The 25,632-nt window shown below is 49.1% G+C and overlaps 1 protein-coding gene across 7 annotated transcripts in view; it reads left to right on the plus strand.

Moving 5' to 3' along the window:
• Window positions 1-25,632, plus strand: part of COBL (cordon-bleu WH2 repeat protein) — a 260,231-nt gene that overhangs the window by 228,897 nt on the left and 5,702 nt on the right. For 5 of the 7 annotated variants that reach the window (XM_060157507.1, XM_060157506.1, XM_060157509.1 and 2 more), the window contains 5 exons: window positions 2,124-2,433; window positions 15,109-15,206; window positions 16,451-18,300; window positions 19,201-19,320; window positions 20,014-20,286. In XM_060157507.1, the coding sequence (XP_060013490.1) occupies window positions 2,124-2,433; window positions 15,109-15,206; window positions 16,451-18,300; window positions 19,201-19,320; window positions 20,014-20,286 (2,651 nt within the window). Of the gene's footprint in view, window positions 1-2,123; window positions 2,434-3,710; window positions 3,768-15,108; window positions 15,207-16,450; window positions 18,301-19,200; window positions 19,321-20,013; window positions 20,287-25,632 lie in introns of all 7 variants that reach the window. The other 2 variants (XM_060157508.1, XM_060157504.1) reach the window with 1 other exon arrangement.

The raw sequence follows: 25,632 nt of genomic DNA on the forward strand, positions 1-25,632 counted from the left end.
TGGAAACCCTCAGGAGCTGAGTGAGGCTAGAAAGTGGGCTGCACAGAAGGATCTGCAGGACAGGACCTGAGGCCAAGCAGCTCCAAGTTTTCCTTTTGTGTCTTAGGCTTCTGTTTAGAATCAATAAAGAAAAAGCAGTTTCCTGCTCCATCATCTCCAACAGAAATTGTCAAAACATGTTATAGTTCATGAGGTTAATAATAGGAACCAGTGGAAAAGAGAAAAGATAATAAGGGAGCAGATGGGGATGTCTGATTCCAAGCAAAAGCGTCTCAGGCTGACAGCGCAGACTGCGGAGAGAATCAGAAACGGCCTGAAAACAAACAAACTAACACTGACCCAGGTACAGGGCCCCGTGGGGATGTCCATTCCCATCTTCAAATCCGTGCCGGATTTGACAGCACTCTCGGAAGCAGTTCGCAGGAGGCTTGAGCCTTAGCACGAGCTCATCTCTCTTACTAGCTGATAGACCTGCCCGGTGCTCCGAGCATCCTTCCATCCTCCCTCCCTCCTGCCCTCTCTGGATGGCAGGAGCGTCCAGGAGTGACATCTCCGGCAGAGTAGCCAGCACACAACATCCGAGGTGTGACAGCTTCTCAGCAGACCCACGGCAGAAAAGGCTTGGGTGGTATTAATCCATAGGCAGTGTTTCTTCTCCGGATTTGCCCTCTAATTAAGAGTCTTGCAACAAAAGCCAGGAAGAAAGCTAGAAGAAAGAGGTCATTGTTCAGAAGCATTCACTGCATTCAGACACATTGCCTTGTGCCTTTGCTTCTCTAAACAATTCCTCCCTTGTTTCTGATCTTTATTTGTGAGCTCTTTTGTGAAATGTCTGGTTCCTTTGTTTCTGTTTTTTTGATCTTGTCCTTTTATTTTACTGTTTGGGATCTCCAAGAAACCAGCAGCTCCGGGAATTTTCTCCTCGGTGCTCTTTTGGTTTTGTTAACTCTGTGTCTCTAGTCTGCTGTCCAGTTAATGGTGTTGAGTGTGTATTGACGGTGTTATGATGTCACTTGTCTATCAGGGCATGAGTCTGTGGAGTTTGCACTCGACATGTGTGTAGCCTTTATTCATTTCAGGCATCCAGCAATTTACATATTGGAGGAGCGCTTTTCAAACACAACACACTGAAACTACAGCACAACACAGTCCTTATTTCCTGGATGGCCATAAGCAGGGCTTAGATCCTATGCCTTGAGGTTTAAAATCTATATCTACATTCAATTTAAAAAAACAGCTCTGGTCTGAGGCTGGTCCAGAGTTCTATATTCCTGTCCTACCACCTCAATATTAGGGGCATTCTTCTCCAGGCATGGAGTTTTCAACCTCAAAGCCCAGTAAGGGGGAAATTGGTGCCCACGCTCTCCTAACACTTACTGTCCCTCGGAATAGCTGGACAGATGTGACGCGTGGCCGCAGTGCCCCATCGTCACGATTAGAATCTGAGGGAATGAACTCGGGCCTCCGCAGTAAGTTACAATCGGTGCATCCTATGCCGTCTGCTGCCCTGAACCACATTCAGTGCTCAGGGCACAGTGACCTCATCCAAGAACACTTTTGTTCTCATTCTTCTACATTTTACTTGCGGGTTCTCTTCTACGAGCATCTCTTATTTAAACCAGATCGAACTCTCACATGTAAAAATAAAGAGAAAGCCAGATGCTGGCAATGACTGTCATTAATATTTAAAGCCAAATTGTACACGTTCCTGGGAAGTTAGAAGTTCCCGAACAAGATGAGTTTTTTCAAAGTTTGTTTCTATTTTGAAAAACCCTAGTTTCTCCAAAGAACTCATTTTCAAACAACTTCTGTTAAACCAAGGGTCAGACTAGAAACAATTGCATTCACCATGTCGTTAGTTTGAATTTTTTAATATTGTTTGCTTGTAGTCACGTACAGGATAACAATTCCAAAGGTTAATTCAAAATAGGCTGATTTTTTCAGGGAAAATGTTGCTCTCAGTCACATATGCACGTAACTCCTTCCAAGTTAAAGTGTGTCCAGAGGGAAGTGGTGTGTGTGAGGGGTCCTCCCTCACACCCCAAATTCCAGATTTCAGGTGAGTCAGGCAGTGGGGAAGTCACTGGAGCGTTGCCTGACCTGCCCTTGTGTGTCTCGTCCAGTGAGCCTGCCCCTGGGGCCTGGCGGTCCCTGCGGTGTGGACGGGGTCCCACCACTGCCGTCGGAGGCCGAGGAGACTGTGTCCGTTGGTAGCTGCTTTGCCTCAGAGGACACAACAGAGGACTCGGGAGTGATGAGTTCCCCCTCGGACATCGTGTCCCTGGATTCCCAACACGACAGCACGAAATCCAAAGACAAGTGGGCCACAGACCAGGAAGACTGCAGTGACCAGGACCTGGCTGGGACACCAGAACTGGGCCCCCAGAAGAGCCCCTCGTGGGAGAGGAGTGGCCCTGGGAACTGGCATCTGAGGTGAGTCATGGACGGAGGGAGGTCTTTCGTCCTGGTGACCCAACCGATACTTGTGAGGTCACCGCACCCTGACTGGGGACTTGTTCTAGTTCTGTCTTCATGCTCTTTCTAGCTCTGCAGGTATTTACAAATAATACATAGTATTGGCTTGTTTGTTTGTACCTTTTATATAGATGGTACCATACTCTGAGTGTAGTTTTCCACTCGATATCATGTGTTGAAGATTTATCCCTGATGACGTATGTGTTGTTAGTTCACTTATGTATCCATTTCTTAATGAATGGACACTTGGGTTGCTCTGGTTTTTCACCACTGGAATCAATAAGCACGTCATACATAGGTCTCCATTTATACACAGAGCTTTTGGAGAAGAGAAATTATTAGACCTTCAGAGAAAACTCACCTGCAACTTTTTGGAATATTGGCAGATTGCTCTCCAAAATGGTGACCTGGTGTCCACGTCCTCCAGCCGTCCCGTCTGTAGTGGCCTGCCACTCCACATCCACCGATACGGGGATTAATGGGCGTTGTAGTCATACAGGTGCCCAATGGCATTTCATGTGGCTTTAAGATACAATACTCTGATCAGTAAGGATGAGCATCTTGTCATGTGTGTATTACCAATTCAGTGTCCTCTTCTATGAATTGTCTTTTCATAGCCTTCTTTTTTTTTTAATTGGGACATTACTTTTTTTTTAACCGTTAATTTCTCTTTAGACAGTTATTTACACACAAAGAATCTCTAAGACGATGGCTTGAATTCAACTGTTTTATTTTGTTGTATGAAAATTGCTTTTTGATTTGAATAGTGTTGAATTTGTCCTTTTTCTCCTGAACGTATATGATATTTGAATATTTGAGAGATCCTTCTCATACCACAAAGGACTAAAGATTATCTGAATTTCTTGTAAAAGTTTTAGCGTTGCTTTCTGACGTTTGGGCTTCTTGTCTACCTGGAGTTTAGTTTTGGGCGTGGTGTCAAGAAGGGATCTATTTTTCCCACTGGTTCCTAGTTCCACGTTGGTCCTCTGTCCAGTTTCCGTATACACGTCGGTCTGTTGCTTGCACTCATTCCATAGACTGGTTAATGTGTCTCTGCACCAGAACCAGTCTGTCATAATTCCTTTCTTCATTCTTAGTTAGAAAGGCAGGTTAATTCCTGGCAGCTCGTCCTTCTTTTTTTTGTTACTGTTGAAGTATAGTTGATTTACAATATCATGTTAGTTTCAGGTGTATAGCACAGTGATTCATTCATACATATATCTATTCTTTTTCAGATTCTTTTCACTTATAGGTTATTACAAAATATTGAGTAGAGTTCCCTGTACTATACAGTAAGTCCTTGTTGTTTATCTATTTTATACACAGTGGTCTGTACATGTTAATTCCAACCTCCTAATTTATCCCTCCCCCCACCTCCCTTTCCCCTTTGGTAAACATAAGTTTGTCTTCTATGTCTGTAAGTCTCTTTCTGTTTTGGAAATAAGTTTATTTGTATCTTTTTTCTTCTTTTAGATTCCACATATAAGTGATATCATGTGATATTTATCTTTCTCTGTCTGGCTTACTTCACTTAGTATGATAATCTCCTTTTTCTTACCTTTTAGATAATTTTAAGAACCAGTCACGCAATGTTTTAGAAACATTGATAGAAATAAAGTAGATTTTTTTTTAAAAAAAAGCATAAGTTGATCACCAAAATGAATGAATGCCTTTGTATTTTTCATGTTTTTTTTCAGCTTTGTCTAAATGAACACACGAGTCTCTGTCTGCTTAATGTAATTGTAGTGTCAATACTATTTTATTTTGGTTTATTTTTAGCCAACAGTTTATCACGAGCATTTCCCCACGTGGTTGTATACACCCTCTAATAATGTTCAAGTACAGCTCTTCAATCTTAAGGACAATTCCAAGACCAAGTTCATATTTTATTGGACAGGAAATTAGAAGGTGACCATTGGTCCGTTTTGCCTCTGCCCCAAACAGGGTGCATTGAGCTGAGGTTGGCCTGTTTGCAGAGAAAAACTAGGGCATTTCCTTCAGAGTCCACCGAAACATAAAGGAAAGGAGCTTCACAGCAATCCTCAGGTCTGTTCAGTTGGTTTGCACTGGGATTGCACACCCTGAGCTCTGCATCTGAAACTAATCAGACATGTTACCTCGGTGCCCCAGGGATGCTCCTACAAAAGTCCCAGGGGATTTTGCTGGTGTTGACCAGATGTAAAATCCTGCTGATTTCTGTTCAAGTATGGTACTGTTGTCTGCAGCCACGGCCAGGATAATCACGGGGTCTTGGAACCTGACGCTTTATCCAAACAGGGAGCAGGTCATGTTTTTCTGCCCTCGTCTCTGGGGTGCCACTGAATTTGAGAGGAGTGTGGAGGGGAGGGCGGGGACTCTGGGCCCTGACCGACCCACGTGGAATCCCACCACCACTAACTAGTTGCTTGGCCTTCGAGGGTCCTCCTAACTTTGCTGAGCCTCGAGTTTTGCTTATATCTGTGCAGATAACGCCTCCTACCTGTCACAGGTGTGGGAGCCACTGGGTACGTGTGCACATGCTCAGTGCCTCTTGAATAGCCATTGGGTGGGACCCATTGACTAAGTCACACAGTTAGTTTAGGGACCAGAGCACCGTGAATTTTCATGGCACACCAACTTGCCTTTTTTGGGCTTTAGAGTCAAAGGAAGTTGAAGATGATCGCTGACTCCTCAGTCCTGTCTGTGCTGTTCCATTATTTGCCTCAGAAATGGGATCAACTCTCTGCCCATGATTTTTCATGGAATATCTGTAGGTTTTTCTTTTTCAACAAGAGTTGTCTCCATTACCAATTAGACATACTCAGAGGCTTCAGCAGGGTGTATCACATCTTTATGTCCAAATGCATAACTTTCAATAAATTTCAGGATTACTTAAAATCCGTGCCTACTGTGGAAAGCAGGAGTTACAAACTCAGAGGCCACAGAGCATGGGGCAAAGCACAAGTTTTCTCTAAAGAGGGCAGCCCCACAGCTTCCTTACGGTTGTTGCCCTGAGGAATTTACAGACCCAGTGTGGCCAGCGTTGGAAGAGAAGACAGAAATCTAGATTTTTATGTGAGGTCTCCCCAGTTTTTTTTTTAAAGGCTATAAGTGTTAATTGCTTTAATTTCTTTTTCTCTGATTCCCATTGAAGCTGAGCTTTCCCCATATGTTTGTCAACCAGGTACATTTCCAGTTTTGGAAAGACTCTGTTTATGGCAGGAATAGTCTTGAAGTTAGAATTTGAAAAATATTCAGATGCAAGAAATGAAGATGGGAACTAGAAAGCAGGTAGCAGATGCAGAGATTGTCCCCTGAAGGCTGATTTCAGTTCCCTCCTTGGATACAAACGGTACTGATGCACTGCAGTGGGCACTGGGTCTAGGATGGGACAGGAGCTGGAAAGACGAAAAGATGGACAAGGTCCCCACATGGAGACGGCCCTTATGTTGTAGCCGGGAGGATGGGTGGTTCATCAAGGGCTGTGACCCACCTGCCTTCCAGAATCCAGTCCCCTCCCCATTTGAGTTAGGCCTCCCAAATTTTAAATCTTGGCAACCAATTCAGACTTTCAGGGCCAAACAAAACACATCTACATGCTGGGCAGGCCAGTCCCAGATGTGCGCTCCACTGACGGCTGGATGCCTTGGTCCGTCCTCCTCTGCGCACTCATTTGCCAACTTTGGAATCGCTACAATTACTCGGGTATCTCCTGGGATATAGCTCTTGAAAAATATCGCTTCACAATATATTTGGGAAGTTCCACATTCTTCTCTTGGAAGAGAAGAGTATAAAGTCGCTTACAAATTCTGCAGCAAAGCAACATGTGTAAATTTTCCCCTCTGCCTGCCTCTTAATATCCTTTAGAATGAGTGTTCCGCTGAGCACCATTTGGGAGATGCTGTCCTAGGTCATCCCCCTTCTGCACTGTCACACTTACGGCATTTCCGAATACGCACCTCAGATACATGGATAGAGAGAGAGAGAATACACTGCTTCTGGTGAACGTGGTGCATTCCAGTGATGGGCTCTGAGGCCCTGTCTGAGAATAGGACATTGAGAGTTGGGACAGCAAAAAGCCTGAAGGGGAAGGGGAAGGTTGGGTCAGTCTTCAGGGGCCGACCGGTCCTGGCCCAGAGAGCAAGTCTGCAAAATTTGTGTGATCCACAATGGAGCAGATGACTGCAGGTGTCCAGACTTGCCCAGGGTCAAGTTCAGTGAGATGATAACCCGTGCTTGGGGGTTGGTAGCCCAGAATCAAGCTGAAATGTCCTGAGAGCAGAGCCCACCACTGTTCATGGAGGTGTGGTCTTGACCTCGGCCACCTGGAAAGGGCCCCGGAGCGGAACACTGCCCAGGGGCACACGAGTTCAGTGATTGAGAGAAACAGTAACAAAGAACGTGGTTTCTGATACCCTGCTGTCCCAGGAGAGGACAGGCCTGGTGACAAGGGCAGATGTGTACTCAGTCAGCCTGCCAGCTCTTCCCTTCCTGTGCCGTGAGATGGATGCCCCTGGACCACATTTAGAAAGGGAGGCCACTTGAAGGGGCTGGTACCCTGGTCTTGGTGCTACTGCTGGGCCCTGACTCCACCTCCTGGCTCTGCCCAGCATTGATGCTGACACCTGGATTCTGCAGCTCATCCTAAGGTGGCATTTGTGTTCCCAGGAGGGGTGTTCTTCCTGTGATGATCCAGGACCTGGCTATGACAGTGAGGCCTCTCCACCCTTGGAATGCCGGACGCCAGAGGCTCCGGAGCATAAGTTACCCTTTGCCATGATGGGCATGGCTCGGTCTCTGCACATGGGACACGGGTTCTGACGGATGGTGAAGCTGTCCCCAACAGTCTCAGACACCCTCAGATTGCAGAATCTCCACTGTGGCGCCAGCTCCCAGGGGAAGTAAGGAGTGTTTGTGGTTTTCAACTTTGCCAGGGTGCCCCATACTATCGCCACCCCTCTGATACTCGGAGATGCATTCAGTATTGGAGGGAAGAGTGGAAGAACCTTTGTGACCTGCAAAGGCCCCAGTTTGTAAGGTCTGTAAAGTTCTAGTTTGCTGGGCTGTTTCTCCTCTCTCTGCCGTCTGCTATTCTGCAGATAGCAAATTCGTCCAGACTTCTTTGGCGGGGATTGCCTGGGGTCCCCCTTTGACAAATTGGAGGCAAGGACTCTTTGCACCAGAGCTCCTGCAGCCTGTCCAAAGAGCGTCTGTGGGGTTGGCTTCAGCTGAAAGCGTTTTTCTTAAGCTATTCGGTCTAGTGGCAAAGTGCACGTCTCCTGCTCGTGCACTGAATTTGGAGGCCCTGGTCCTTGCTGCCACGGCTCCAACTTCCTCAAGGGCAGCGCTGGCTGGGCTCCATCGAATGCCCTGACAGCCAAGATTTTGAATTGAAAAGTCTCAAGGATAAATACCAGTCTTCTAAAGAGAGCAAGGGTGAAGGCTTGGGAACGATTAGAGTGCTTTGTGTGCTGTGATCTGAAAATGGTATGTTTTCCATCAAGTCATTCGATTAGATCCAATTATAGTTTTCATTGCAAAATAAATCTATGCCCTCAGTTCAAACTTGACCCTGTAAGTGGGACATCCAATTCCAAGAGTCTTCCTCTAAATTTAGCACAGCCAGTAAATAATCTCCTTCAGGAAGAATTCGGCCCATGTGGGGTTTGCCCCTCATGGTGGGGACACCTAGGAGTGGCTTCCACACAGTCCTGCCCTGGGTGGGAGTTGTGTCACCCATGAAAGATCTCCTTCCAGCTGCATCTTTCCTTCGTGTATGACCCAGGCCAACTCTCCTAATACTTAAAGAGCAACACGATGTGAAGACTGCCTGGCATCATATCTGCCCTGCCTATTGCTGGTGACGGTGCCCTGGGCCAATGACTTGACCTCTCACTTCTTTTTTTTAAATTGAAGTATAGTTGATTTACAATGTTGTGTTAGTTTCAGGTGCACAACAAAGTGATATATATAGATATAGATATATATATTCTTTTTTTTAATTTATTTATTTTATTTTTGGCTGCATTGGGTCTTTGTTCCTGCACGTGGGCTTTCTCTAGTTGCAGTGAGCAGGGGCTACTCTTCGTTTCAGTGCACGTGCTTCTCTTTGTCGTGGCTTCTCTTGTTGCAGAGCACGGGCCCTAGACACGCGGGCTTCAGTAGCTGTGGCACGTGGGCTCAGTAGTTGTGGCTCGTGGGCTCTAGAGCACAGGCTCAGTAGTTGTGGCACTCAGGCTTAACTGCTCCACAGCATGTGGGATCTTTCCGGACCAGGGATCGAACCCAAGTCCCCTGCATTGGTAGGGGGATTCTTAACTGCTGCACCACAGGGGAAGTCCATATATATATATATATATATATATATATATATATATATATATATATATATATATATTCTTTTTCATATTCTTTTCCCTTATAGGTTACTATTAAAATATTATTAAAATATTGAGTGTAGTTCTGTGTTCTATATAGTAGGTCTTTGTTGGTTATCTGTTTTAAATATAGTAGCGTGTATCTGTTAATCTCAAACTCCTAATTTATCCCTCCCCCCTTTACCATCTTGGTAACCACAAGTTTGTTTTCTATATCTTTGGGTCTATTTCTGTTTTGCATATAAGTTCATTTATATCATTTTTTTCTTAGAATCCACTTATAAGTGATATCATGAGATCTTTGGCTAACTTCACTTAGCATGATAATCTCTAGGTCCATCCATGTTGCTACAAATGGCATTATTTCATTTTCTTCTTGTGGCTGAGTAATATTCCATGGTATATATGTACTACATCTTCTTTATCCATTCATCTGTCAACAGACATTTAGGTTGCTTCCAAGTCTTAGCTATTGCGAATAGTGCTGCTATGAACATAGGGGTGCATGTATCTTTTCAAATTATGTTTTTCTCCAGATACATGCCCAGGAGTGGGATTGCAGGATTATATGGTAATTCTATTTTTAGTTTTTTTAAGGAGCGTCCATACTGTTTTCCACAATGGCTGCACCAATTTACATTGTCACTAACAGTGCAGGAAGGTTCCCTTTTCTCCACACCCTCTCCAGCACTTGTTATTTGTAGAATTTTTGTTGATGTCCATTCTGACTAGTGTGAGGTGATACCTCATTGTAGTTTGGGGGATTGACCTCTCACTTCTACTTTCTTGTCAGTACAATCGAGATCTGCAGTACCATCCCCTAGAACAGTGCCTAACATATTGCCAGCCTTCAGAAATTGATGGCTGGTGTTATTATTGTTGTTGTTGATGTTGTTTATTTAAAACTGCCTGAGGAAGGATAGAAACTTGATTTGTTGGAAATCCATATAACCTGTGTCTACCTCTGACCATCTGCCTCATTAAACTATTTATAACATCTTTGTTTGAAAAGAACATATGCATATGTTTGAAAAGAACATATGCATATGTTTGAAAAGTACACATTTGTGTACCGATAGATAGATGGGGGAGAGGCTAGCACTATTTCTAAACTCTCGAATCCTGAAGGCAATCTTGCTGTAATCAGGCAACTTATCCATCTGTGTATCATACTGTGTGAGATCAGTACTGTGAAGCTCTCAGTCCTGGGATCCCTTTGGGGGACACTAGTTCCGCAGAAATTCTGTAAGGAGTCAGTGAGACAGATTGGGTAAGTGGGTTGCAGGCTCTGTTTTTTTTTTAACAGTAGAACCACACTGAAATCATGCGCAGAGCCTCAAAAGACAGAAACTGTAGCTTCTCCAGGGGAAGGGCGTCTCCCTGTATTGTCCGCTGCCTGCCCACCTTCCGCCTGGCAATCCGTAAGCTCCTTCTCCGCCCCCACCTGTCCGTGAGTGGTGGACGTGAGGGCTGTGGAAGCGAGAAGCTGTGTCTCTCTTATCTGCAGGGCTGAGGATTTCAAGACGCTTATGGAACTGAGAACGCGCAGGTCATGGGTGGAGGAGCTGGGCTCCTGTCCTGGCTTTTCAGCCCTGGAACTTTGTAACTAGAGGAGCTCTGTGACCTAGGAGCGTGTAGAGATGTTTTATACCTTCTAGACCTCTGCAGCTTTGTAGTTATAGGAAGGAACTTTGTGACTCTAGCATCATTTAGAAACATTTTATATATTCTAGATCCTGAAACTTTGTAACTATGAGAACTTTGTGACCATAGAAACATTTAGAAATAGTTTATGCCTTCTAGAACCCTGCAATTTTGTAACTACAGGAACTTTGTGCCCACGTGAGCATTTAGAAACATTTAATACCTTTCAGAACCCTGAAACTTTGTAACTGCACTAACAGAGGAGTATTTACAAACATTAAGATCTTGGAGAACTATGCTGTAGGTACAGTAGCCACCAGCTAACTTTGGCTCCTGAGCCCGCCGGATGGGTAGCCCAAATTGAGATGTGCTGTGAGAGTGCAATTGCACCAAACATATGAAAAAGTGAACTTTTTAATATTAATTATATGGAAATGACGATACTAATTTGGGTTAAATGTTGAGTTAGAGTATACTAATTTAAGTTAAGGAAAATTAACATTATTTAATGAAAAAATAATCTTGCTTACTTTTTACCTTTTTAATGTGACTACAAAAAGATTTTAAATTACATGTGTAGCTCATATGACATTTCTGTTGGACCCTGTTGTTCTAGAACTCTGAAGCTTTATAAATACAGGACCATTTGTACACGGAATGGGGAAGTTAAACGCATATTACTGTCATCAGCCATCTCTTTTCCCAGGCTTCTTACCTTTAGTTTATCAAGTAACTGTTTTGAAATCGCATGGGTTGGTTTGGTTGTTGTCAGCCGTTGAACCTGAAAAGGACATCTTTTTCCTCTCAGACTTTGCTTGTTTTCTGCGACTGGGTAAGTTACCTAAAGAAACTTTCCTAGCCACATAAAAAAGAAAAATGACTTGATGTGCTGGAATGGGGCAGAATCAGCCCGTGCTTTCTTCTTTCTCATACAAAATTTTTTAAAAAATGAAAAAGCACCTGTTTGCCCAGGTACTGATTCCTCGCGACTGCTGTCAGTCTCCCATGGGAGTGGGTGGGGCCGTCGCCAGACCCCGCCCCTGAGGCTGCTCCCCTTCCGGGAAGACTCCCGCTTGAGGCCGGCTGAGCCGCAGACGTTAGGCAGCAGTGGCTCGTCCGTGGCTGTGGCCTTGGCAGAGTGACCCACCGTGGGAGGGAAGGCTCCCGGTGAGGTTTCTCCAACACGTGCAGCTGGTATCGGAATGCCTGTGCTGCTTGTTTGCCCTTCGTTTCCTTGGTCTTAAGCCAAAACAAACTGTCCATAAGAAACTGTCTATCTTAGAGTGGAGTGTGTGTTGGGCGTAAGGAATGATGCCTGGGAAAGGAACATCTGCGCAGTTGACTTTCAGCTAAAAAGAGGTGCTAATGCTTCTGGCCAACTGTGATTCTTCAGGGGCACGCAGGAGGGCCCTCCTGCTGAGCCCACAGAAGCTGCCCTCCAAGCCCAGGGACCAAGTGCTTCCAGCTGGCTGTTACAGGGAGAGAGGAATAGCTGTAATCCATCGGCAGCCCTTTGAGGAGAAGCGGATGGGGTGGGTGAGGAAGGAAAAGCAAATTCTGCTAAGTCTCCCCCTCCTGAAGCTGTACATTGGAAAGCATAATACATACATCACACTGGTTTGGGCTTTTGCCAGATGAACCATTCACCCAGGATCCAGAGTGTGGCGGGTCCTATCCCGCATCAGGAGAGGCACCGGCTGCAGAAGCCAAGTGGTCCACAGGCCTGGCCTTGCCCCGCCCTGAAGGTGCTCGGCAGCCTTGGGAAGAGCACCGGCCAAGGACCTGGGCTCCTCCCTCCACAGTGCTCCCAAGGCCGGTGGCTTCTGTCATGTGTCCACTCTCTCCTCCTGGACAGGCAAGGCCCCGGTGAACCAGGTCCACCCTGGGGCGTCAAGGGCAAAGTCAGGTGAGAGGTGGGTGGGATGTGTCAGCGGAGTGTGGAGCTGAGCATCTGGGACAAACCTGGGACATGTACAAGAGGCAGACGGAGGAAAGGGGCGGGCAGGCAGGCTGAGCCAGGTGGAAGGCAGAGGACGCAGTGTAGGGACCCCGGACTTCACAGGGGGCCTGACGGGAGGTGAGACGGGCAGGCGGAGAACAGGTCTGAAACCCTGAGCTTGGGGCTTGGCCACTGATGGTTAGACCAGGCAGCTCAGGCCGGAGCATGGGTGGGAGGAGCGTGGGGAAGGGCTGGCTCAGGCCTTGCTGCAGTGCCTCCTTGAGGAGTTAGATTGTCACACACTGGTTTAGGATCATCTCAGGGATTGCTAGGTACTCAGGAACAAACTAAAATTATAAACACAACATGCCACGTGTATTGGACATGGTATCACACACACGTAAATGGCTTTTCATAAAAGAATTAGTACTCATTAGAGGACCAAAGGATCATTTTAGATGTTGCCCATTTCAAACATTGCCTTATCAATCAAGCTGCTTTGTACCAAAATGAGCATACTTCAAAAAAAAAAGTATGAAATATTTGCCGTAATCCATCCATTTCAACAAATCACACTGGTCGGCGATGGTGCCTAGGTTTCTGCCTCAGCCTTGTCCACAGACACAGTTTACTTTTCGATCATCATGACCATCCTGTGTGGAGTTGCATGTCTTGATTTCTTCACGTGACATGCCAGCTTAAGCAGCGATCTGTGTTTCCACCTACATGGCATGGTCATCATAAGATGCAGTGACTGGGGGGACTCCCTGCTGCCAGAAGCTGTAGAGACCTCCCCGTGAATATGATGAACATGCTGGTGTTTATGTTTTTCCTTCCATAGCATTATTTTCTTAAGGCAAATTATCAAAAGTGAGGCTAATGAACCAAAGTTCCTGCAGAGTTAAAGCTATGCTTTTGCTTCTTGATGTACACATTCCCGTTGCTTTCCAGTTAACACCAGGAGCAACAAGTTGAGAGTCTCAGATTCACGGAGTTGTCGTCAGTCTGGGGTGATCTTCTTTCTCCAGTGTACGCTTTATGAAATAATATCATCAGTGGAACTTCTAAATTACTTTTTAATTCTTTTTCTTCAAAGCGTGCATTGTTTTAGTTTAGTTTAGTTTTTATTGAAGTATAGTTGATTTACCATGTTGTATTAATTTCAGGTATACAACTAAGTGAATATGTATATATATGCATACACATATATATATGTGTATATATATATTCTTTTTCAGATTCTTTTCCCTTATTGGTTGTTACAAAATACTGAGTATAGTTCCCTGTGCTATAGTTTTTAATTCTTATTAATATCATTCTGTTCCCATGGAACAGTGTGATTTTGCATACTTTGAAGGAAAGGCAAATACTTTGAAGGAAAAGTATAGACATAATTTTGTTTGGCTGGACTTTAAACAACTTAAAGTAGGAGGCAGCATTTGAAAAGTGCTCTGTTTTCCATTTCAAACACTGTTTTATAGAGCCCTTTCCATTTTTTTCTCTGCCGTACACTTTATTGAATATTTAAATGAGATTTATTTAAACCACCACATTCCGTGAAAAAGAAAAACACAAGTTTAGTAAATGCATTCAATTAAGTCTTGGGGCAAAAGCAACAGGAAACGCAGCCTTGAGCCTCCCGGGGTCGTTGTTAGTTGGTCCACAGCCACACAGATCTCGGCCAACGCTCTTTGTTTGCCGTGTCAGAGGACATTAGCTGAGACGGGTCTGGAAGCCACTTCCTGGCTCCAAAGGGACACGATCACCAAGTAAGAAAGGCTCATTTATCAGAACACAAACTTTGCTACGTAAGTGAGGATGGTACAAAGCATATTTCAAGCATCATTATCTCGGCCTGATTAGTAATGATGGAAATCGGTCCTCGATTTTAACGGTCAGCGGGAAAGACCTTCAGCTTTCACTGAAGAGTGACAATCACCCCATATGTGTCTCTGTTCTTGGCACAGCAAGAAAACGGAGACAAGAGCCTTTGCAAAGGCTGCTTTCAAATTGCTTTGGCAGCCGTTGTCTTGTGGATGCCGCTGTCCAGGGACACAGATAAGGTCCAGTTCTCCTTGGGGGGATGGGGGGACATCTCCCTGGATGCCCGGGTGGCAGCACCACGCGGCACCTCTGGATACATACGTGGCCAGCCCTCCCCGGTTCTGGAACCCCTGTGAGCTTGGGCTGCGCCATCCTGAACTCACGCGGTTGCCTCTCTGTGAAGCAGCGATAAGGACCTCACCTGCTTTATATCTGCTTGTGAGGTTTATCATAGGATGATCTGGGCAAAAAAGCCCCAAGTAGGTCCCCGCGTGGGAAGACTGCATGAGGCACTGGAGGGCACTGTGTGGCCCCCCGCTGTGGGCATTTCCCCCATCCAGTTAAAACCCTGAGGGGCCTGGGGAGGGGGATGGGCTGGGGAGGCTGTCACCAGTGTCACTGCTGCCCTGAGGTTTGCTGTAGTCGTGGTGTTCACTGTGCACCACACACACACACACACACACACACACACACACACACACACATCCCATCTGCGTCCCAGTAGGTCCAAGGGCAGCAGTGGTCCAATGCCTTTGGAACTGCAAGAATTTGACTGTGAGTTGTACCTTCTTCAGATATTTCCAGAAAAGAGTGAATTACGTAAATAATGAGATAAACGAATGCTCTCCCTTTCTGCTTGGTCTTCCCTAGAAGTGGAAGAGTTGCTCCACCCTCACATGAGGATGAAGACCTCTTCATGACCGGCCAGTTCCAGAAAACCCTTGCAGAACTGGACGAAGAGCTGGAAGGTAAGCAGCGCCGGCTCCTGCTTGGACCTTTGCCCCATGTGGCCGGCTTTGCCCCATGTGGCCGGCGCTCCGAGGGTTATCTTCTCTGGCTGGACTTTATGGCATCACACGGGGAAGATGTCTGCAGAGGGAACGCAGCTCCGTGTGAGGAAGGCCCGGACTGGGGGCTGAGCACACAGGTGAGCACAGCTCCCTGGAGGGGACCTTGCATCTGGGCTGCTGAACAGTCCTGAGGAAACGTCTGAGCAGCTGCTTAAAACCTCTGAGTAATACTGATTTTGCACATTAAAAAGTCTTCCATACACATGAACAGAAAAAAAGTTCTCCACTCCTCAAATGAGTTAGGGAAACACTGGGTGCCACACAGGCAAACAGGGCTGTTTATTAAACCTCCAACCCTGTTACTTGCTAATATGGGGGCTGACTTTCAAAGGGAAACGCAGAACCCAGCGTGTTGACAGGGACCCCTCTTAGAGTGGGGCATCCCACAGCACTGCGATTCTGTGCATATGTCGGAGAAATAATAGAGTAAGGCCGAAGCAGATGCAAATCAGCTCAGTCAAAACTGGAAATCTTTCAAACGAAGGCACAGAGTGAAAACCAACTAGGAAGTAGATATTGGCTGTGCCCTCAAAGAAAACAAAACAAGAAGAAGGAGACAGACTCCAGAGCTGGCCCGGAGTTTTGTCTGACTTGCTTTTCAGTGTTCCGTCCTCAGATGGGGCTGACAGGGCTGAGAAACCTTCATCAGCCTTAGCGTGTCCTCTGGCTCTGCCCGCAGGGCTCACTGCATCCTTTAGGGCTAATTCTGATGGGCTCGAGGCTCAGTCATCTGCCTCTTAATAAGCAAAGCAAGATCAAGTTGTCCCATAGACTTTGTGGTGCTCCTGGTGAACAAGAGCAAAAGGTGAAAGTCAAAACCCCCCAGTCCACCTTCCCACCCTGCCCTGAGGTGGTGTATATGGAGGGCTTGGACTTAGAGATCAGTCTGTAAGTGAAGATACCGGCAGAATGTTGTATGATACCTCAAGGCGTCACAGATCGGCAGACAGGTCCTCTGTTGAGTCATGCAAGCTGAGACTGCTTCCAGGCATGTGTAGATGACAACCCAAGACGACACGTTAAATAACTTACACCAGAGGCACCCCAGAGAAATCAAAGTCGGGGTGCAATTTCACCGAATAAGGGGCATAGGAGTTGTCCGAGCGGTGCCCACCTGTGACCTGTGTTGTGCTTCTTTGCAGAAATCGAAGAAAGCTATGAAACCGACTCGAGCTTCCTCACCAACTGCATACACAGCATGTCCAGTCGCTGCCCGCAAGGCACCATCATCCCCGACGGCGATACCGAGGCAATCCCGGTGACATTCATAGGGGAGGTGCTCGATGATCCCGTGGACTCGGTGGCATTTACCAACAGAAACAACAACGCTGGCTCTTTCGATGCTGGGAGCACAGCCAGCAAGAAGACCCAGCTGCCACCGTGCCAGGCCGAGCACAGCCAGCAGCACGGGCAGAGGCGGGCGGCGGGGCCTGGCTCACCGGCTCCTTCCCAGGACCCTGGGAGAGAAGTCATAGTGGCCTCGACCAGCACCTGGAAGGCTGTGACTCCCAGTAAAATGGCGCCCAAGGCAACTTCTGCTTCAGCGCTTCACACGCACGACCTGAATGCGAAGGAGGAACGCAAGGTGGCCGGCTCTGCTCATGGCGGGAGGACCCTGGCCACCAGGAGGGTGAGCGCGCAGCCAGGGAAGGAAAAGGAAGGAGATGATAAAAGTGACGTCTGGACACTACCGCCGTGGTTTCGAGACCAACACCCAGGGGGGAGTTACGGGCTTAAATATGGCCTCACAACGTATAAAATCGTCCCTCCAAAGTCAGAGATGAAATGTTATGACCGGGGGGCATCCCTCTCCACGGGTGCCATCGAGATCGACGAGCTGGGGAACCTGGTGAGTCCCCACACGAACGCCGGCAGGACCATAGTCCCGACGCCGCCCGCTCTGGAAGCAGAAGCCCCGCCCATCGGAAAAGTCAAAGAGTTCTGGAGGTCCGACTCTATAGAAAAACACTCTGGCCGGCCCGCAGAGGGGGCCAAGAGGACCTCTACCCCCACCACGCCCACGAATCCGCAATCTCAAGAAAGCAGACTCAGAGCGGAGCCCACTTCCCCAGACCCCAAAGCTACATTGCCCCGGCCCCGGTCCCCCAACCCAGAAGATGGGAGACCTCTGGAGGAGGGCAGAAGCTGGCCACTCCCAGCAGCTGCTTGTCCCCTGAAAGTTCCAGCAGCTAACACCGCAGAAGTCCCGTTTCTCAAGCCTCAGAGAAGAACATCCAGCCAGTACGTGGCCTCTGCCATTGCCAAGCGGATAGGGACCCCGAAAGCCCACACTGACGTGGGGAGGAAGCCTGGGAATGCCCAGAAGACATGTGAAGAGCCAGACCCACCTGGACGACCTCCCATGGTGAAGGATGGTACCACCCCCAGCCTGTACCCAGAGACAGGCGTGCGTCACAGTGGGGACGGATCGGCAGCAGGAGCGCATCCCGGAGGGCAAATCAGCAGCCCTTATGGGAAGCTGTCTACTCAAGACAGTCCCACTGGCATCCACAGAACTTCCCACGGACCACTCATCACAGCTGCCCAGAGGGGTCAGGCTTCCGTGGGACAGAGCTGTGGTCTCAGTGGAAAGCAAAGCCCAAGGAAACACAGGACCAGCTCGTCATCTGATTCCAAGTGCCAGCCGGCCGGCACGAGCCCCCCACCCGCTCGCTCGGGAGGTGATCCGACTCTAGGCAGTGCCCTGGTGAATGGCTCCAGGTGGGTCTCCGTCCACAAAGAGCCTCTCCACTCTCCGAGAGTGTCTGATACAAGTAGCCACGCTGGACAGGAGCCCCCTGAATGGGAGGAAAAGCCGGGTTTGTCAAGCACAGATGTACCTGAAGCCGATGGTACCCTGCCAGCCAGTATCTTTGGGCCAAAGAAGAAATTCAGACCCGTGGTCCAGAGGCCAGCCCCGAAAGACACATCCCTGCACAGCGCCCTGATGGAGGCCATCCACTCGGCGGGAGGGAAGGACAGGCTTCGCAAGGTGAAGTCATCAGTGGGCTCCTGCCTCAGGGATGGGCCCTTCCCCACAGCCACCCAGACACAGACTTTAAGGTGGCGTCGGAGGAGGGAGTGCCGGGCTGGGGATGCGGGTGAATGCACAGGTTTAATTTTACCTGGATTTCTGTCTCCTTGCCTACAGAGTTGTTTGAATAGAACCATTAAGGGGCCAAAACTGATGGGTTTGGGCTCGTCCACACTGCCTTTAAGGCTCTTGACTGCCCTGGGGAAAGATGTCGCCAGTACATGGCCCTTGCCTGGTGGCAGGGGAGTGGAGAGGAGGTGGGTGGGGCAGGGGGAATCATCCACAACTGGTCCTTGAGCCTGGAGGGGCAGATGGAGGGTCAGGCTGGGATCCCCGTCACCCTGCGTTTTCAGCAGTGGTGGGCTGTCATTCTCCAGTAACCTTGGGGACAGTTTTACCACACCTGCCCCCACGTAGGCATTTATCATCCTGCAAATGTTATTTAATAGCTACACCAACACTGATGATTGGGAACTGTGTCCTCCATTTTGCCCTTGAGAAAACTGGGGGTCCCCCTGCCAGCTAGTGGGGACCCAGGCCCCTCATCCAGGTCTGCAGGACTTCAAGGCACAAGGAAGCTTCCCCAAGCTCAGGGAAGCTAGGACCAGTAACAGGAGGGATAGGACATTCGGGGGCGATCATCCTGTGCTACCCCACATAGATCACCTTTGATTTTTGTATAGTGTGAGGTCAATCCAGGATCTCAACCTGATAATTTTACCTTCTAACAGACAGAGACTGTGAAACTGACCCTGTAGGTCTGAACTGATAACTGTGGGTTTTCTCTGCACTACCTTACCGTCAGCGTTCCCCCGTCTCCTGAGTGACATGTGTTGACATCGTTAATAAATATTCTAGACTCCAGAACCCGGCTCAGAGGGAGGTCTGAAGAAACCGTCCTACACAGAGACAGACAGCGAGCGCTCAGCCCTGCTGGCAGCCATCCGTGGGCACAGCGGCACCTGCAGCCTGAGGAAGGTAAGAGGGGCCTCCACAGCTGCCCCCCCAGTGATCCCGGGGATGCTGCAACAGCCAGGGCAACCCCCGATTTTGTAAGCGATGCTAAGTCATCATCGGAGTAACCAGACCAACCGCAGAAGAGGCATTGAGGGGCCGCCCCTGCGCAGAAACTCTCCCTCTCTCTCCCAAACGTGTAAGTCCTCCCTGCATATCTAGCTCTGTGCACTTCCCCAAATTCCGGGGGCGCTGAGCCTGGCTTCGGGGCTTAGATCACCCAGCAGTGGGAGGCGGCAGCGTCTCAACTCAGGGATGGAGCTGCTAGTCTGGCACAGCTGCAGGACCACCTGGACTGGAGCTCGGGGACAGAGGGTCATCCAGCTTCCAGAGCCAGAATCCAAGGAAAAGCGGAACGGACACCTTCCCTTCCGTGTTTGGAGGAGGGTCATCCGCATTGGTTGGTCGTTGGTGTGTGGCCTTGGGGTCTGTCCAGACACGCCACGATGAGGCAGGAGGGCAGGGGTCTCAGTAGGACCAGACTGACAGCCCTCCTCCCTGCCATCAGTCACTGCCACCACCACCACCCCCGGCCCCCAGGAAAGCCCAGGGATGGGAAGCAGACACGCCCCCTGGGCTGGCTGCACGGTCAGATACCCTGTGCCGCCTCTTGGAAAGGACATTTGGGACACTGTCATTTAACCGTCTCGTTGCTAGGTGACGTCCTCCGCCTCTGAGGAGCTCCAGAGCCTCCGCGATGCCATGCTGTCTGCACATGGGGCAGAACCCCCAGGGCTAGAAGACCTTGGGATCCAGTCCCCACCCGCCCTGCCGCCGCCATCGCCCCCATCCCCTCCAGTCACCCAGGCTCCCACCGCATCCCGGACGGCGTCCAGGTCCAGCTCGGGCCCCCTCAGCAACCCGGTGGACGCCAGGCAGGCCTTGATGGACGCCATCCGCTCAGGCACAGGGGCCGCGCGGTTGAGAAAGGTGAGGATGCGTGACTGCGCGTGCGTGCTCCCGTGGGTGAGAAGACAGGAGAAGAATGCCCCTGCGCAGACGCGCCCTCAGCGTGGTGGGAAGTCACTGCCAAACTCGCTCCTGGGATGCAGGGAGGGCTCCAGTGCACTCCTAACCCCTGAGCGCGTTTCCACCACCCACGGCTGCCTGTGATCCAGGACGGCCACCTGTGACGCATCCTGAAGGGCCTGCACCACACTCACGGCCTTCGGCCGGGGTCCAGGCGACAGCATGATTGGTTAATTGGTTCATCTTTCTCTCTTTCCTTCTTTCTTTCGTAACTTATTTTTCTTTTGCCAGCATACATTTTGAAAATTATTGCATGTGACGTCTCTTGGGCAGAGCACACGTTTCTGGTTTTTCTAAAGCTTCTCCTCTATCTGGTCTTATGCTGGTCTGTACATTTATGCCCACCTAGTCCCTGAAAGCAGTGGAATTTGTGGCACCCAAAGTAGGATTCCCAAATTGAAAGGGCCTTTGGGCCGGATGGATTTTGAGATCTCCTTTAACTCCAAAATGATTCTGTGCATGGACTGACCCTCTCTTCCTGCCTGTTTCTAGTGGGTGGAGGAGTTAGGCTAATAATAGGGAAGTGGTGACAGGTATTATTTTCTGAGAGATTATGTCCAGACCCTAAGCTTAAGTTCTCACATGTACCTGAAGAGGTCAGTACTAAGATTATCCTCATTTTACACAGAAAGTGAATGAGGCTCAGAAAACAGGAGTAACTTGCCCTTGTTCACATAGGGCTGGACCCAGACAGGGGTCAGTCTGGGCACAGAATGTCCACTCTGCACAGCTCTGCAAGAGAGCAGCTGGCCCACGAGACCGTGGGCCACTTCCACAGAGGGCGGCAGGCTTTGCTGAAGAGGTTTCCCACCCAGGAGCCTAGGGCCTAGAAGGTAGTCCTCGCTGAAGCCGGGACGCCCAGCCGTGCCACCCTGGGCAGGAGCGGTCTGAACACCACTGACTGGGAGCGTTCCTGGGGCCACGGCCACGGCTCCCGGGTCAGCCCCAGAGCGTGTCCGTGTGATGGAGAGTCATCAATCTGTGTGCTGTGGCCCCGTCAGGGACCCAAGACATCACGCAGGGAGGATGCTGAGGGCAATTCATCCCTGAAAGCACAGCCCAGCCTCAGGATGCTGGGAAAAGAAAATGTGCTTAACCACATGGCGCTGGATGGCAGCCAGTTTCACACTTTCTCCTCTGGATGGGGGGGGGCGAGGGGAGGGCAGTTAAAAATTATGGAGGGCTTTTGGGTTTTCTTTACTTGTTTTTTCATTTCTATAGAATTTATATATTTATGAACTTAGAACTTTTATTACATAGAATGAGGGAAAGGTGAAGAAATTGGGGTGCATGGCTAAATAAGTGTCCTAATAAATGGACCATGTGGATTCTGATGAAGACAGCTCTGGAATTCAACTCGGAGACAACCTCTTTCCTCCAAGCACATTGCAATATCAATTGAAAGGAAGTGCCTGTCCGCCGGTCAGAACGGCCATCATCAAAAAGTCTACAAATAATAAAAGCTGGAGAAGATGTGGAGTAAAGGGAAGCCTCCTACACTGCTGGTGGGAATGTAAATTGGTGCAGCCACTATGGGGAACAGTACGGAGGTTCCTTAAAAAACTAAAAATAGAGTTACCATGTAATCCTGCAATCGCTCTCCCAGGCACATATCTGGAGAAAACTCTAATTTGAGAAGATACGTGCACCTCAGTGTTCATTGCAGCACTACTTAACAATAGCCAGGACATGGAAACAACCTAAATGTCCATCGACAGATGAATGGATAAAGAAGATGTGGTACATATATACAGTGGAATAATACTCGGCCATAAAAAAGAACAAAATAATGCCTTTTGCAGCAACATGGATGGACCTAGAGATTACCATACTGAGTGAAGTAAGTCAGACAGAGAAAGACAAATATCATATGATATCATCTATATGTGGAATCTGAAAAAATGATACAAATGAACTTATTTATGAAACAGAAACAGACTCTTGACATAGAAAACAAACTCATGGTACCAAAGGGGAAAGGTTGGGGGAGGATAAATTAGGAATTTGGTATTAACAGATACACACTACCATATATTAAATAGATAATCAACAAGGACCTACTGTATAGCCCAGGGAACTCTACTCAGTATCTTGTAATAACCTATAGTGGAAAAGAATCTGAAAAAGAATACCTGTATAGTATAGATATACATACATCCATATTTAACGGAATCACTTGGCTGTACTCCTGAAACTAACACAGTATTGTGAATCAACTATAGTTCAGTTAAAAAAAAAAGAAGAAAAAGAAAAAGAAAGGAAGTGTCGGTCGTTCTCAGAGAATCCAAAGCAGCACAGCTGGTTATCAACCTCGATGGTCTGGCTGGTCTGAGGGGACGATTTCGAGTCTCTAAAACACTGTTTCAAAGTGAGAACCACAGGACATCTACATGCTGAGTCAGAGTTTTCAGGGCTTTGAGCCTACTCATCTGCAATTTTCTAGTATTTATCAAGTCACTTTACTTTGAGGTTTGAGATAATTATCCATGTCCTTTGAGCTTTTGATGCAGTTTGAGTAATGCTGCCTGTAATTATATGAAGGCTGCACTCATTTCTCGTATACATCATCTCACTGGCTGGTTTGGGGTCATTTCAAATAGCTGCTACTCTGTCCACCTCGCAGGAGTCACGTGGATCAGGGGCCCAGAGAGAAAAGCCTGCCTGGGATTGCACAACGGGGGAGAGGCCACCACTGCAACCTTGAACCTCAGGCTTTCTCTCTCTTAGAACGTGTGCCCATGCCTTCCAGAAAATAATTTTAAAAAACAAGTTTGGGAACTGTCCAAAGGAGCAGAGGAAGCTGTTTGTGCCACGAGAAGGAAAGTGGGGAGAAACACAAGGACAGTGGTAGGAAGGGCCGGGACCTGCTGGCCAGTGGGTGGCGGGACACAGACGGGTGTGTGTGTGTGTGTGTGTGTGTGTATCCACACGGCGGGCAGCGCGGCCCTGGCAGTGTCCGCAGGAAAGGTCCGGGGGGCTGAGGCCAGGCCGTTGCTCATCCGGATCTCGGCTTTGCGGCGGCAGCTTCACATGGCAGGTCAAAAGCCCACGTTTGGACTGTTTCTTGGATTAATCTAAGTGTTGGGACCTGCGTTACCCATCCTGGCAACGGTGAGGCAGTGAGTCTGGCGCGTCTGAGGTTTCGATGCCCTTGGGCTGTAAGCTGGGCCTGAGTGAGCACGATGAGGGTGCCCTGGGAGACCCTGTCCCTTTGTCTACCCAATGCACCACATCTTACCTAGAGGCCTAAGGGCTGAGCGACAGGACTGTGTCACTGCTCTACACAGCGACCCAGACCCCTCCCCTCCCCCCTGCTTACACTCTGCGTCTCAGGGCCACGTAAAACCTGCCGAAGGACACGTGACTTCGGAGGCCAGGACCTGGACCTTCCACCCAGAAGCCTCAGCTCAGCCTCCGTCAGGGACACCCAGGTGCGGCCAGGCCAGCGTCACCTGGAACCTGGAGGTGTGCACCTGACATCGTTTTCGACTGCCTCGCCCTCCCTATTGGTGTGGAACAGCAGACCTGTGACACCAGGGGACACACGTGCGATCCGGGTGACCAGGGCCAACTGTACCTTCCCTGAGGAGTCTCGTTAGGCGGCCCTTGTCTGCGGGGCCCTGGCCGTGGATGTCTCCGTGGCTTCGCAGCAGATGCAGTTTGGGGTGTGTTACGGCGTTTGCACCTCGAGTCGCTTGAGCTCTGCCTCTTTAGCTTTCTTTCACCTTTTGGGCTTTTAAAGTTGCATCACCTCAGGGAAAGGGAGCTGAGTGTGGGCCTCCTGGATCCCAGCAGTGTGGGCTGCGCTGTCTGTGGATCCTCACTACGAGCAGAGGCTCCTTCATCCTTGGTGTTCAGTGACGCTCCGGGATGCGTGTAGCCAGGATAGCGTCCCGGGCTGCGGGGCGTTCCCGGCTCTCCCGGGTGGCGTGAGGGGCTGCAGTGCGTGAGTCCTCCAGGCATCTTCCTCCAGGAGAAGCAGGGCGTCCGGCTGTCCCAGGAGAGCTGGCAGAGGTGAGGGACTCTCACTGCTAAGGCGGGCACAGTTCCTCACCCTTCCCTGAACACACACGTTTTGCGTCGGTGACGATGCTGCTTATGATAAAAGACCAGAGGGTCGATTTGATGTAGGAGGAATCATCACCTTAAAAGTGAGTTGGCCGCTTTTCGGGGCGATTGGAAGTCTGTTTGCCTCCCTCCACAGTGTGAATTGAACGCCCCGCCTCTGTGTTTGCGGTTGTCAGAGACGTTGCCCACTCTGTGTCTTCCGTCCAGCCCCAGATAACAGCGTCCTCAGCTCTGCTCTGTCTGCTGCCCCTTCCGCAGTGGACACTGCCCTCCCTTGCTGGGGGCAGGGCTCAAACGGACCCCAGAATCCGCTTCCGCCTTCCACTCCATCCTGCATTCTTATTCATGGCGAAACTGTGTGCGTTGGACAGCCTTTGTCGGTCTGTGTTACATGCATTGTTTCAGAGGGCCTGGAATGGACACCAAGTGCCCTTTTAATCCGTGTTTATATTTAACACATTCACACATCCAGCCATTCATTTCGCAAGCATTTCCTGAGAACCCACCAGGGTCCAGGGACTGTAGTAGCTGCTTGAGATGGAGAGATGAATGAAGCATTGTCTGTGCCCCCTGGGGACTCTCGGCCAGGAGAGGAAGAAGGGATTGGGGGTTTGTCCTTGGCCTTAGGGACATCTCACAAAGTTAGAGACCTGGTGAAAGCCCCAAGACCTTTTCCTCATGTGTCCCAGCTTTGCTCCAAGGAGGGCAGAGAGCAAGCATCTCCTCTGTCCAGACCTTCCTGGACTGAAAGTCTGAAGCTTCCATTCCACAGATGGGAAAGTGGGGCACAGATGTCCTGAGGGCCTCGTCCTGGCCTTAACTAGGTCAGTGCCGCCGCCCAGCCAGACTCCGCGTCAGCCCGGCACGGGCGGACGCCTCTGGGAAATGCCTCATTAAGCCCCATGGTGGGCACGCCGCGGCTGGGCCCTCCCAGGTGTACGTTTTCCCACCACAGGAATTAACTGATTCAGATCACACGTGTGTCCTGGCGCTTGGCCTTGGCAGGAGACCCTGTGAGAAGTGATTAGACATGTGACACCATCGCCATCAAAGCTCAGGGAGCCCCTGAGCCAGGACAGAAAAGAGTTGCAGCAGCAACTCTAGGCCATGCTGGGCTCGGCAATGCACAGTGTAGACCTTTGATGTGTTTCAGTGAAGTTGGGAGAGTTCAGAGGCACA

This window comes from Lagenorhynchus albirostris, chromosome 8, assembly GCF_949774975.1.
Source record: "Lagenorhynchus albirostris chromosome 8, mLagAlb1.1, whole genome shotgun sequence".
In the NCBI taxonomy this organism is placed as follows: Eukaryota; Metazoa; Chordata; class Mammalia; order Artiodactyla; family Delphinidae; genus Lagenorhynchus; species Lagenorhynchus albirostris.